At 35.7% G+C, this 14,752-nt stretch overlaps 1 protein-coding gene across 3 annotated transcripts in view; it reads left to right on the top strand.

Moving 5' to 3' along the window:
* TBC1D5 (TBC1 domain family member 5) overlaps positions 1 to 14,752 on the top strand; it is a 564,034-nt gene that overhangs the window by 337,634 nt on the left and 211,648 nt on the right. For all 3 annotated transcript variants that reach the window (XM_025377827.1, XM_025377829.1, XM_025377828.1), the window contains one exon: positions 1,602 to 1,774. In XM_025377827.1, coding sequence (XP_025233612.1) covers positions 1,602 to 1,774 — 173 coding nt within the window. The remainder of the gene's footprint in view (positions 1 to 1,601; positions 1,775 to 14,752) is intronic.

The raw sequence follows: 14,752 nt of genomic DNA, 5'->3' as shown, positions 1-14,752 counted from the left end.
TCCCTATTCCTACATGCCCTGACATCACTAATATACTTTCTGTCTCTATGGACTTGCTGATTCTGGATATTTCATATAAGTGGAATCATATGCTGCCATTTGTGATTGACTCCTTTCACTTAGCATAATGTTTTCAATGTTCATTCATATTGTGGCATGTACCAGTATTTCTTTTTATGCCTGAATAATATTGCATTATAGAGATATACCATATTTTGTTTATCCATACATCAGTCAATGGACATTTCGGTTATTTTCACTTTTGGCTATTGTGAATAACTTTGAACATTTATATACAAGCTTTGTATGAACATGTGTTCACTTACCTTGTTATATACCTACAAGTGGAATTGCTGAGTTAACTATATTTCTAAACTAACCCTTCTGCTATCTTAGTGATCATTATGGTTGTCTCATTATATTACACAATATTGGAAAAGTCACAAATTCTTCTGGCAATGGATACTGTTAAAGAATTTGGCATATTGTTTCCAGTATGGTTTATTTCCTTTATATTGGTATAATTGATTGCATTCTGGTTAGAAACCATTATTACTCAGTCACTTCATTCCATCTCTTAAAAAATGAAATAGGTAATCGATGTTTTTCATGCCTTTGGCCAGCTCAGAGGTTGGCATCCTACTGCCTGTAGGTCAAATTTGGCCTGTCATCTGTTTTTATACATCTTATGAGTTAAGAATGGTTTTCACATTTTTAAATGGTTAGAAAACTGTCAAAAGAAGAATAGTATTTTGGAACATGTGAAAAGAATATGAAATTTAAGCTTCCATGCCCTTAAATAAAATGTTTTGGAACACTGTCATTCCTATTTGTTTACTTATTGTCTGTGGCTGCATGGTCCTTACAGTGGCAGAGTTGCAGCACAGACTGTATGACTTGTAAAGCCTAAAATATTTACTCTCTGGCTCTTTACAGGGAAAGTTTGTTGACCCCTACACTAGGTGATAAAGTGTTTCTTCATATACCAACATGTTATATTCTGAAAGGGTTGTTGAAGGTAAAAAGCTACTGTAAGCATATTTGGCAAACTACTTTATATTTTTGGAATAATAACCTTTTGTTCTTGGCAAGTTATGTAATGAAGTCATAGACTTACATGAACATCAAAATTTTGAGCAGAGTATTTGAACACATTTAAATATTGGTCATTTCTTCTAGTGGCCATTTTGTGTTTTATAACTGAGTCACGCCAGTTGAGAAACTCAGTGACTAAACTGTGAGGGTTATCAGTTCTTGATTTTACCTACTTGTACTGATATTACTGAGTCAGCTTTATAAAAGTGGCTTAGGCAAAAGAAAGACATTCATTTTATCAAGGAACATAATAGATGTGACTTTTGAACAGTCATCTTAATTACTCACATATATGAATGAATAATATATTCCTAAAAAGTATTTCTAGTGAATCCCTTTTTCATCTTCCTATTATAATTATTGCATGGTGCTTTCACCTTTTTTAAAGAATGAGTAGTAGGCAGATAATAAGACTTCTTGTTTAAACTGTTGTTGATAAAGAATGACATCCATATATTTATTACTTTCATATTTAAATAATACATGTTCAATTTTTCTGTTTTTAGGGGAAAGAAACACTGATGACTCCCATTCCCTTTGCTAGACCACAAGATTTAGGGCCAACAGTTGCTATTGTCACTAAAGTCAACCAGATCCAGGATCATCTACTGAAGAAGCATGATATTGAGCTTTACATGCACTTGAACAGACTAGAAATTGCACCACAGATATATGGGTTGTAAGTATTAAAGTTTTTTTTTTTGTTTGTTTGTTTGTTTTTTGAGACAGAGTCTCACTCTTTCACCCATGCCAGAGTGCAGTGATCTTGGCTCAACTGCAAACTCTGCCCCCTGGGCTCAAGTGATCCTCCCACCTCAGCCTCCCTAGTAGCAGGTACCACAGACACATTCTACCAAGCCCAGCTAAGTTTTTGTATTTTTTATAGACAGGGTTTCACCATGTTGGCCAGACTCCCCTTGAACTCCTGAGCTTGCCTCTGCCCCCCAAAGTGCTGGGATTACAGATAAGAGCCATTGCGCCCAGCCTAAAGTTTAAATTTCAACTACATCAAATTATATAGTAGTTTCTAATGATATGTAAATTTCTATGTGTCTCAGATCCTTAAAAGTAAAAATAAAAACTGTTCCATCTCCATTTCATTTCACATCTCTTTTGCATGCCTATATGCATGCTTAGTGCTTATCACTTTCACGTATGTATGGTATCTCATCTAATACTCCCTGTAATACCAACCCTGTAAATTGGGTATTATTCCTTTATTAGAGATGAAGAAGCTAAGGCTCAGATTTAGTTTACACATATTACACAGTGAAATCGTAACTCAAAGCCATAATTATTTAGGATTGGCTACATAATTTGCAGAGCCCAGTGCAAAAGAAAGATGCAGGGCCCCTTTGAAGAAATTAGTAAGAATTTCAAACTGGTAACAGCAGATCATTAAACCAAGCTTTCCAAGAAGTTGCATGAATCATACATGCATGGAGCCAGCCCCAATCCTAACAATACTATAAAATGTTCATATTCTTTCCATTATATCATGTGATCATTTTTTGCTTTACCCTTAGAGGTAGATTCCTGTGAGTAAGATAGATGCCTGTCTCAGGGACCATAATGTATTAATTTTCTTCAGCCACATAACTTCTGTAACATGTCATAGCAGAACAGGGAGATGGTCACTCCTTAGGGGTGCGTGTATACATGTGTGTGTGTGTGTGTGTGTGTATTTTTTCAGTGGCTTGTAAGGTGTGTATGCAAATTAAAAAATAGTGATTTTAGTAAATATGAATTATCTATGTAGTGCTACAGACAAGGGTTCTTTATATTGAAATAGTAGAACATTTATATGTAGTGCTATGCAGTTTCTTGGTAGATATTTTATGTAAAGCTTGACTCTCCATTAGGTAGAACATGCAAAATTGAGACAATTTTTTTATTGAGGTGTGTATAGTAGATGCTCAATAAATGTGAATTCATTATTTGAATTGCAGGGAATCTCAAACAAGTCACCCACAGCCAGAGCTGTTTATTTAACCCAGAAAAGAGAATAAATTAGTATTTTATTTATGTCCTCATTTTACACAGAGTCTTTCATGAATAATAACTTTCAGCTGTTTTTCTTCTCTGGAAGCCCTGAACTATGACTGAAGAAGTCTGCTTTTCTGTTTTAATGCTGCATGTTTTCCTTTTTCTTACTTTAGCTTGACCTCATCATTGAGAGCTGCTTCATTATTCCCACTGGAAATGAGAAAATTGTGTGTGACATGTGGTATTGGGCAGCAGTGCAGGTTATTAATGAATTGCTACGTACATTTGAAAGTCTAACTAATACGTTTGTGATTATAGACATAAAAATTTATTCGAAATAGCCAGTAACAAGGGCAGGAGTTAAATTTTATATTCCTCTCCACCGTGCAGTCAAATAATTGATATATCCAAATACAAAAGCACATTTTACACCCTCAAAAATTGCTTGCTAAGATCCAGAAATTGGTTTTAAACATTGGGGAAAGAAGTTGATGTTGAATGTGTTTATCATTTCTTTGAAATGCTTTATAATTTTTTGCCTTCTTGCCCAAACTGGTGCTTGATGTTGCAGTGGTGATGGCATGGGCTTGGGTGAAATAATTTATAACCAGAATGTTTCTGTTTCCTTTTCAGATGTTAGTTTCCTTCAGTTAGTTTCAGGGGCTAGTTTTATCTTTATCATAATAATTTATAGAATTTCTTTGACATTTTGACCAGTACCTTCCCATTAAAATCCCATGATCCATGACATAATTACTCTTAATCTTTCAAATTATCAGCAATACTGAAAATACCAGGTCTTGCAATAATCATAGCTGCCTCATTTAGCTCATTATTTTTAAATAGAATCTCATCTGTATTTTTTTTAAGTATGTATTTTTAAATCTTTGAAGAATAGATCACTCGTCTCAACTGGCCTTTACATTTTATAATGCAAGGATTTTATTTGCCTATTTCACATATTAATTTGGTTTTGTTATTACTATTTATGGAGCACATGAAAGGCCAAAGTGCTTGAATTTTCTTATATCCCTAAGCTGTAATGCCATCTGTACTACCCATCTGTGTACTTTCTATTAATGACTATTGGAAACTTTGGGTCAAAAAACAGTGTAAGCCAGGCATAGTGGTACTTGCCTGTAATCCCACCATACTCAGGACTCTGAGGCAGGAGGATTGCTTGACCCAGGAGTTCAAGTCCAGCCTGGGCAACATAGCAAGACCCCCATCTCTAATAATAACAATAATAATAATACTGCAGTTAGAAGCATAGGCTCTGAAAAGAACAGCCTTTGTTTTTTCATCTGTGAAATGGAAATTAAAAATAATGGTACCTACTTCATAGGGTGCCTGTGAGAATTAAATCATAACATACAAAAACATATCGTGCTCCGTGTGTAGTATACATATAATGTATGTTTTGACATGCTTTTATTATCATTGTCATTACCATTACTTAATTAGAATGTCATGGCTATGTAAATATGATGTCCTGTGTGAATCATTAGTTAGCCCTTCCAACTCTGTCTTTGCCTTTTTTTTTCTTTTCACTAAAGCCTATGTATTTCTCTTACCTGCAAACTTATAACAGCCATCTTTTAGACCACTGTTTTCTAAAGTGATGCTATAGAAATTGGGAGTAAACTTTTAGAAATGGTCATATAGTTTGGCAGAATAATTTTATGTTCTAGAATTTAATATTATAGTTTTGTATCTAATGGAAATGAAGTAAAATATCTTATTCTATATCACACAAATATCTTAATCTAAGTAATTGCTGTGCTACTGTTTATTCATGTTGGAAGAAAGTTGTTAATTTAGTTTTACATTCAGAATTAATACTTGAAAATACAGTCAGTGGTTTGAGTAAATATCACCAAGGGGCAGATGTAAAATTATCTCTTTTTAGTTTATGAAACTGTTTTCTCAGATTACATAATAATTCATAATTGTGTCATCTAAAGTCATCTAAAGTGTACTTTTGCATGCCAGATATTTTATAGAATTTTGATTTTCAAACAAAACAGATTTTTTGTGAAGTAAAATGTTTCAAGAAAATTATAAATTATAGTAAAAATAAAAAATAAAAAATAAAATAAAAATAAATAAAAGTAAAATATTAGAACTTACAGTAAAAATGTCAATAATGAATGAGCCAATTGCAAAATGTTACCATTACCAGCAGCTTGTATGGAAAGAGGAGTAAATCATAAATATATATTTATATGGGGGGAAAGTGTTAGCAAGATTAAATTAAGCCCCATGTAGAATCCAGATTTCTGTTTTTAGTCAAAATTTTTAACAGTTGCATGGGACATAAAATTACTTAAATCTAGTCTGTATTATGGTTATAACTGTCACTAAATTTTGCAATTATTTTTAAAACCAGTTTTTCCAAGAGAATATATGTTAATATCTCCTGAGGTGGGAGATGTGCCGTAAGTATGTACATTTGCTGCATTTTGCTAATAGATGTACTTAACAAAATTAGAATTCACGAATAGTACAAAAATATTACTTGCACTAAAATTGGGTAATCTCATTCTAAATTAGATAATCTTAGTATTATATAAATTGATGACATTTATTTTGACATGTGAATAAGTCCACCTGAAATCTTGAATATTATATAACAGCTTGCTTATTTAATGCTGTTACTTATATATATAACTGTATTATCTTCTGGATGATTAAAAATTTTTTGTTAGCAAATGTTAAATCAGTTTACTACCTGTATTTTAGGTTAAATAAAATTAATCTGCAATTAAATGTTCAACCTAAGTGATTTTATAAAAAATATATCCTAAAGATAATTTATGCTATGTTTTTCATTAATTTTATGAAAGTTCCTTTTGTTGCACATAGACTAAAGTTTCTCTTGCTATAATTTGAATAAATAATTAACATCTTTTTTCTCTTTTTTTTGAGAGGGATGTCTTGCTCTATTGCCCAGGCTGGTGTGCAGTGGTGCAGTCTTGGCTCACTGCAGCTTCTGCCTCCTGGGTTCAAGCAATTATCCTGCCTCAACCTCCTGAGTAGTTAGGATTATAGGCACCCACCACCACACCTGGCTACTTTTGTATTTTCAGTAGAGATGAGGTTTCGCCACATTGGACAGGCAGGTCTCAAACTCCTGACCTTGAGTAATCTGCCCGCCTGGGCTTCCCAAAGTGCTGGGACTATAGGTGTGAGCCACTGCACCCATCTTAATTAATATCTTGAGTTGTCTTTTGTTTGCCAATTATTGATTGGTGTTGCACTTAAAAAAAATTAGGTTCTATAAACCTGTCAATACATACTGACCAATTTCCAAAGTAAAATATTGACTGCGTCATTTCCAGCTTTCCAAGGTAATTTTTTAAGAGTCATTTTTGTGCTATTTTTTAGTATGAGCATAAGAATGTCCTGAGATTTCATCACTTGGGGATTATTTTTGTGCAAAAGCCTCTAAAATATTTGTGTTACCATTCTATCACTGATGACATGTCATGTTGTGAGTTCAAAAATCTCTAAATTAAAGCAGATTTATATAGAGATTCAGTGCTACTACAATATTCTTATAAAGAGACTAAAATTTGAAGTTTAACAGTTTTAGTAGGCCAGAATAACTGTTTTATTATCACTTTTAAATGTATTGAATCTGTAAATTTTTTACTATATTTTATACTTTGATATAAATAGAGTACATAATAGGCATCTGTGGGATATGCAATTAATGTCACTTTTGAGGAAAGACCCTCTTAACACGCTTGGGCTTTGGCACTGTTAAATTATGAGCTCTTTACAACACTCATGGGATAAATTCCATATCCCCCAAATGCTTATTATACGTCTTCCATGTCTATTTTCTATTATCTGGATTAGCAGTTGTTTTACCATGCAGTTTATTGTAATTTAATTGGGGAGATTCTTGGTTATTGATTACTAATCTGCCAAATTTTTGATATAATTTTAAAATATGTCATAGCATATTGGTTCTAACATATCATAGTATAATTACGTTGAATGCCAAGTTGTTTTTTTTTTTAACGTATATTTGAAGTATAAACCTATTGGTAAAAAAGTAACTCTCAGTCATCAGAAGTCAGTGTAATTATCAGCCTAAAAAATTATATCTCTCAACAGTTTAAGTAAAGAACTTCCTAAACACAGTTAACGATTGAGTTATTCCTTTTTTAATTAGCTTTATATTATACATTAAACATAATACATGAAATATGAAGGATTAGGAAGTGATGATCCAATGATAGCTTACTTTCATACATTACTGAATGTTTTCCCAGAATTATTCTTTTTCAGAAAGTTGGGGTTTTCCCCCTTCTACATGAAGAATTATCACTGATTAAGAATTATGGGGAAGAATAATTAAATATTTGAAATAATGACTCATAATTTATTATATTTATTATTTCCTGAGGGCTAGGCATTGTGCTAAAGGCTTTATCTTTTCTCTTTTTTTTGAAAGGGGGCGTCTCACTCTGTCACCCAGGCTGGAGTGCAGTGGTGTGATCTCAGCTCACTGCAGCCTCCATCTCCCAGGCTCAAGGGATCCTCCCACCTCAGCCTACCGAGTAGCTGGGACCACAGGCACCTGTCACCATGCCCAGCTAATTTTTTGTATTTTTGGTAAAGACAGGGTTTCACTATGTTGCCCAGGTTGATATCAAATTCCTAAGCTCAGGTGATCTACCTGCCTTGGCCTCCCCAAGTGCTGGGATTACAGGTGTGAGCCACCACACCTGGCCAAAAGGCTTTATCTTATTAACCTAATAACACATAGAAATAGATACTTTTATTATCCCTATTTTGTTGATGAGGAAATGAAGGATTTTAAAGCCTTATTTAGATTAAATAGCTACGAAGAAGCTGAGCCAGGCTTTGAACACTTGAGCTAATATTCACAGTTTAATTTGACTAGGACTATAAGTGTGGTAGAAAACTGAGACACCTGAAGGTTTTATGTGTCACATTGGGCCATGAGCCAAATTCAGCTTCGCCAGATAGCAAAGACCCAGGCCAGGTACAAGGACCTGAATCAGAGGAGTCTTGTTAGTACTGATTAGAAACCAGCCTTATAAGGAAGGAATAGAAAATCAAGGACACTGGAGAGCCTAAAGTCCACGGCCATGCCCCAAATCAGGAATAAATGAACTCCAGATCTTTCACATAGTATGTGCCAGCAGCAAATGTATAGCTAAAATCATAAGCCATAGCCTAAGGCTTAAATTTCCTTGTCAAAGTCCAATTCTGGCCTTATTTAAGTCAGACTACTTGATAAAAAAATAGGGAAGCTTGGGGATGGGGATCTGCTACTTTAATCTTAAACTTGACCTACAAAAAAAGAGTTAATTGATGAAGTGAGAGAAACAACCTTTACTGGCAAAGTGACCATGTATTTTAGCATAGTCAAAGGCCAAGAAGGAAAGGTTGGGCTGAGTTACGCATGCACTTGCTTAGGAAAGGTACCATCCACATGCCTTTCTAGATAAAAATACACTTTTCCCACTGAGAGGTGAACAAAAATCAATAATTCAAGCAAGAGGAAAGCAAGTGTAAGAGGACTACTGGAAAGCAATGTAACCAGTAAGATATGATTAAGTCTAAATAACTGAAAGCAATTGTCAAAAATAATCCTGTCAATAGCAGTGAAAATAATTTAAATCATTATTTGTATCTTAAGTCTACTTAATTCTAGTGATTAATTTAAAGATGGAAGGAAGTATAGAACTTTACATAATTCATCAGTACACATGAAATAAATATATTATTGATATTTCTAATCACTAAATAAACGTTTTAAAAATGCTCATAAAAGATGTTTATGAAATAGGATTGTGACGATTAAATGAGAAAAATCATACAGAGTACAATACCTGACACACTGTAAGCACCCAATCAATGTTCATTGTTAATAATTTTTATGTGTTCAGTGCAAAATTCTTATTAATAAGGCTCATAATAAGTAGCAATAAGAAGAAAAAAGAAAATAACAAGATTAGTTACAAAGGAAGCGTGAAAGATGATGACAAAACTATCAAATGTTAGTTATGGTACTCTACATAAATGCTTTAAAGTTACCTAATAAAAGGCAAAAATTATTGACTGGCTTGATAGACAATATCCAACTATATGCTTCTTAGAAGAGGCAGCTAAAACAAATTCAGATAGTTTGTAAAAGGATTACAGGGACAGCAACTGTAATATCAAGATAATATACTTCAAAAAAAGCATTGAAAGAAACAGAATATCCTTGTATATTCATAAAACATTCAGTTCTTCGTAGACATACAATAGCCTTGAATTTTGGTATGTAAAATCCATGACAGTAAGGAGTTTGTCTATCTTATTCATTAATATAATTCAAATGCCTCCCTAAACTGAACCTGGCTTGTAGTAAATGCTGAGCAAATAATTTTTGAGTACATGAGAAGGTGGATGAATGGGAAGGAAAGAAAAACAAAAGAAGGAGAGATCACAAACCAGTAATACAAGGATCTGATTATTCAAAATATGATATGGTGAAAATTTTGTCGCTATTTTAAGGAACATCAAGTAATAAAAATGAAACAATTACAACTCTAAATAATTAGTAGAAAACATAAACGAATAACCTATCTTCCAATGCCAATAGATTTTGTAAGAATATCAGTGAAGACATTCTAGAGGGTAATCTGGAAATTTGACTACTTCAAAATTTCAGTCCAGGGTGGGGGTGGTGGTGCTGCCTGATTCTTGTATCATTCTTTGCTCAATTAAATTTAAAAAAAATTGAGTCAATAAAATTCAATGCAAATTTTTCCATATAACTTTTAAGTTGATTTAAAAAATTTAACACACATAAAGAAATAATATAAAGAATAAAATACAAATTTTTATTTTTTATATATAAGGAGTCCTAAATTTGGTAAGAAATCACTAATCCATTAAGTAGCACAGTAAAATGAATCAACAAATCATAAGGAAAAGTTAACAATAACCAGTACATATAGTGAAAACTTTCAGCCATTCAAACATTTAAAGAAACAGAAATTAGGTGGCTCATGCTTATAATCCCAGCACTGAAAGCTTGTGGCGGAAAGATATCTTGAGGCCAGGAGTTTGAGATCACGCTGGGCAAGGTAGTGAGACCCTTGTAAAAAAAAAAAAAAAAAAAAAGAAAGAAAGAAAAAGGAAAACAAAGAAAGAAAAAATTAGCCAGGTATGGTGGTGCACACCTATAGTCCCAGAGACTTGTTCCTTTCTATGTTTATAGAAAGTACCAGCCACTGCAAAAACATGCCAAATTGTAAAGACCATCGATGCTAGGAAGAAACTGCATCAACTAATAAGCAAAATAACCACCGAACATCATAATGACAGGATCAAATTCACATATAACAATATTAACCTTAAAGGTAAATGGGCTAAATGCACCAATTAAAAGACACAGACTGGCAAATAGGATAAAGAGTCAAGACCCATCAGTGTGCTATATTCAGGAGACCCATCTCATATGCAGAGACACACATATGCTCAAAATAAAGTGATGGAGGAGGATCTACCAAGCAAATGGAAAACAAAAAAAGGCAGGGGTTGCTATCCTAGTCTCTAATAAAACAGACTTTAAACCAACGAAGATCAAAAGAGACAAAGAAAGCCATTACATAATGGTAAAGGGATCAATTCAACAAGAAGAGCTAACTGTCCTACATACATATACACACCCAATACAGGAACACCTAGATTCATAAAGCAAGTCCTTAGAGACTTACAAAGACTTACAAAATAAAAAAAGACTTACAAAGACTTACAAAATAAAAAAAAAAAGGAAAGAAATACAAATTAAATAGCATAATATAATTTTCATTTAGATTGATAAAGATTAGAGAAAATTGTGCTCAATGTTGATATAATCATTTAGGAGGCAATTGGGAGGGTAAGTCAGAAGTCTGATCAATTGGATTCTTTGACTCATTTTACTTTTTATTTTTTCATTATACTTTATTTTCTAGGGTACGTGTGCACAATGTGCAGGTTTGTTACATATGTATACATTGTGCCATGTTGGTATGCTGCACCCATTAACTCATTATTTACATTAGGTATATCTCCTAATGCTATCCCCCGCTCTGCCCCACCCCATGACAGGCCCCAGTGTGTGATGTTTTCCTTCCTGTGTCCAAGTGTTCTCATTGTTCAGTTCCCACCTATGAGTGAGAACATGCGGTGTTTGGTTTTTTGTCCTTGCGATAGTTTGCTGAGAATGATGCTTTCCAGCTTCATCCATGTCCCTAAAAAGGACACGAACTCATCCTTTTTTATGGCTGCATAGTATTCCATGGTGTGTATGTGCCACATTTTGTTAATCCAGTCTATCATTGATGGACCTTTGGGTTGATTCCAAGTCTTCGCTATTGTGGATAGTGCTGCAATAAACATACATGTGCATGTGTCTTTATAGCAGCGTGATTTATAATCCTTTGGGTGTATACCCAGTAATGAGATGGCTGGGTCAAATGGTATTTCTAGTTCTAGATCCTTGAGGAATCACCACACTGTCTTCCACAGTGGTTGAACTAGTTCACAGTCCCACCAACAGTGTAAAAGTGTCCCTATTTCTCACCCTTTCCAGCACCTGTTGTTTCCTCCTCTGATTTTAGTTATTTCTTGCCTTCTGCTAGCTTTTGAATGTGTTTGCTCTTGCTTCTTTAATTCTTTTAATTGTAACATTAGGGTGTCAATTTTAGATCTTTCCTGCTTTCTCTTGTGGGCATTTAGTGCTATAAATTTCCCTCTACACACTGCTTTAAATGTGTCCCAGAGATTCTAGTGTGTTGTGTCTTTGTTCTCATTGGTTTCAAAGAACATCTTTATTTCTGCCTTCATTTCAATATTTACCCAGTAGTCATTCAGGAGCAGGTTGTTCAGTTTCCATGTAGTTGAGCGGTTTTGAGTAAGTTTCTTAATCCTGAGTTCTAGTTTGATTGCACTGTGGTCTGAGAGACAGTTTGTTATAATTTCTGTTCTTTTACATTTGCTGAGCAGTGCTTTACTTCTAACTATGTGGTCAGTTTTGGAATAAGTGCAGTGTGGTGCTGAGAAGAATGTATATTCTGTTGATTTGGGGTGGAGAGTTCTGTAGATGTCTATTAGGTCCTCTTGGTGCAGAGCTGAGTTCAGTTCCTGGATATCCTTGTTAACTTTCTGTTTCGTCGATCTGTCTAATGTGGACAGTGGGGTGTTAAAGTCTCCCATTATTATTGCATGGGAGTCTAAGTCTCTTTGTAAGTCTCTAAGGACTTGCTTTATGAATCTAGGTGTTCCTGTATTGGGTGCGTATATATTTAGGACAGTTAGCTCTTCTTGTTGAATTGATCCCTTTACCATTATGTAATGGCCTTCTTTGTCTCTTTTGATCTTCGTTGGTTTAAAGTCTGTTTTATTAGAGACTAGGATAGCAACCCCTGCCTTTTTTTTGTTTTTCATTTGCTTGGTAGATCCTCCTCCATCACTTTATTTTGAGCATATGTGTGTCTCTGCATGTGAGATGGGTCTCCTGAATATAGCACACTGATGGGTCTTGACTCTTTATCCTATTTGCCAGTCTGTGTCTTTTAATTGGTGCATTTAGCCCATTTACCTTTAAGGTTAATATTGTTATATGTGAATTTGATCCTGTCATTATGATGTTCGGTGGTTATTTTGCTCATTAGTTGATGCAGTTTCTTCCTAGCGTCGATGGTCTTTACAATTTGGCATGTTTTTGCAGTGGCTGGTACTAGTTGTTCTTTTCTATGTTTATTGCTTCCTTCAGGATCTCTTGTAGGGCAGGCCTGGTGGTGACAAAATCTCTAAGCATTTGCTTGTCTGTAAAGGATTTTATTTCTCCTTCACTTATGAAGCTTAGTTTGGCTGGATATGAAATTCTGGGTTGAAAATTCTTTTCTTTAAGAATGTTGACTATTGGCTCCTACTCTCTTCTGGCTTGGAGAGTTTCTGCTGAGAGATCCACTGTTAGTCTTATGGACTTCCCTTTGTGGGTAACCCGACTTTCTCTCTGGCTGCCCTTAACATTTTTTCCTTCATTTCAACTTTGGTGACTCTGACAATTGTGTGTCTTGGAGTTACTCTTCTCAAGAAGTATCTTTGTGGCGTTCTCTGTATTTCCTGAATTTGAATGTTGGCCTGCCTTGCTAGGTTGGGGAAGTTCTCCTGGATGATATCCTGCAGAGTGTTTTCCACCTTGGTTGCATTCTCCCTGTCACTTTCAGGTACACCAATCAGATGTAGATTTGGTTTTTTCACATAGTCCCATATTTCTTGGAGGCTTTGTTCATTTCTTTTTACTCTTTTTTCTCTAAACTTCCCGCTTCATTTCATTCAATCACTTCAATCACTGATACCCTTTCTTCCAGTTGATCAAACCGGCTAATGAAGCTTGTGCATTCATCACATAGTTCTCGTGCTGTGGTTTTCAGCTCTATCAGGTCATTTAAGGACTTGTCTATACTGATTATTCTAGTTAGCCATTCGTCTAATCTTTTTTCAAGGTTTTTAGATTCTTTGTGATGGATTCGAACTCTCCTTTAGGTCAGAGAAGTTTGATCGTCTGAAGCCTTCATCTCTCAACTCATCAAAGTTATTCTCTGGCCAGCTTTGTTCTGTTGCTGGCAAGGAGCTGCGTTCCTTTGGAGGGGGAGAGGCGCTCTGAGTTTTAGAATTTTCAGCTTTTCTGCTCTTTTTTCCCCTATCTTTGTGGTTTTATCTACCTTTGGTCTTTGATGATGGTGACGTACAAATGGGGTTTTGTTGTAGATGTCCTTTCTGTTTGTTAATTTTCCTTTTAACAGTCAGGACCCTCAGCTGCAGGTCTGTTGGAGTTTTCTGGAGGTCCACTCCAGACCCTGTTTGCCTGGATATCAGCAGCAGAGGCTGCAGAACAGCAAATATTGCTGGACAGAAAATGTTGCTGCCTGATCATTCCTCTGGAAGCTTTGTCTCAGAGGGGTACCCGGTCGTGTGGGGTGTCAGTCTGCCCCTACGGGGGTTGCCTCCCAGTTAGGCTACTTGCGGGTCAGGGACCCACTTGAGGAGGCAGTCTGTCTGTTCTCAGATCTCAAACTCCGTGCTGGGAGAACCACTACTCTCTTCAAAGCTGTCAGACGGGGACATTTAAGTCTGCAGAGGTTTCTGCTGCCTTTTGTTCAGCTATGCCCTGCCCCTAGAGGTAGAGTCTACAGAGGCAGGTAGACCTCCTTGAGCTGTGGCGGGCTTCCCCCAGTTCGAGCTTCTAGGCTGCTTTGTTTACCTACTGAGGCCTCAGCAATGACAGGCACCCTTCCCCTAGCCTCAATGCCACCTTGCAGTTGCATCTCAGACTGCCATGCTAGCAATGAGCGAGGCTGTGTGGGCGTGGGACCCTTGAGCCTGGCATGGGATGTTATCTCCTGGTGTGCCGTTTGCTAAGACCCTTGGAAAAGTGCAGTATTAGGGTGGGAGTGACCCAATTTTCTGGGTGCCATCTGTCACAGCTTCCCTTCACTAGGAAAGGGAATTCCCTGACCCCTTGTGCTTCCCAGGTGAGGCGATGCCTCGCCCTGCTTTGGCTCACGCTCGGTGGGCTGCACCCACTGCCCTGCACCCACTGTCCAACAAGCCCCAGTAAGATGAACTAGGTACCTCAGCTGGAAAT

This window comes from Theropithecus gelada, chromosome 2 (assembly GCF_003255815.1).
Source record: "Theropithecus gelada isolate Dixy chromosome 2, Tgel_1.0, whole genome shotgun sequence".
Classification (NCBI taxonomy): domain Eukaryota; kingdom Metazoa; phylum Chordata; class Mammalia; order Primates; family Cercopithecidae; genus Theropithecus; species Theropithecus gelada.
Note: the sequence above shows the minus strand (reverse complement) of the source record. Positions and strands in the feature narration are given on the sequence as shown.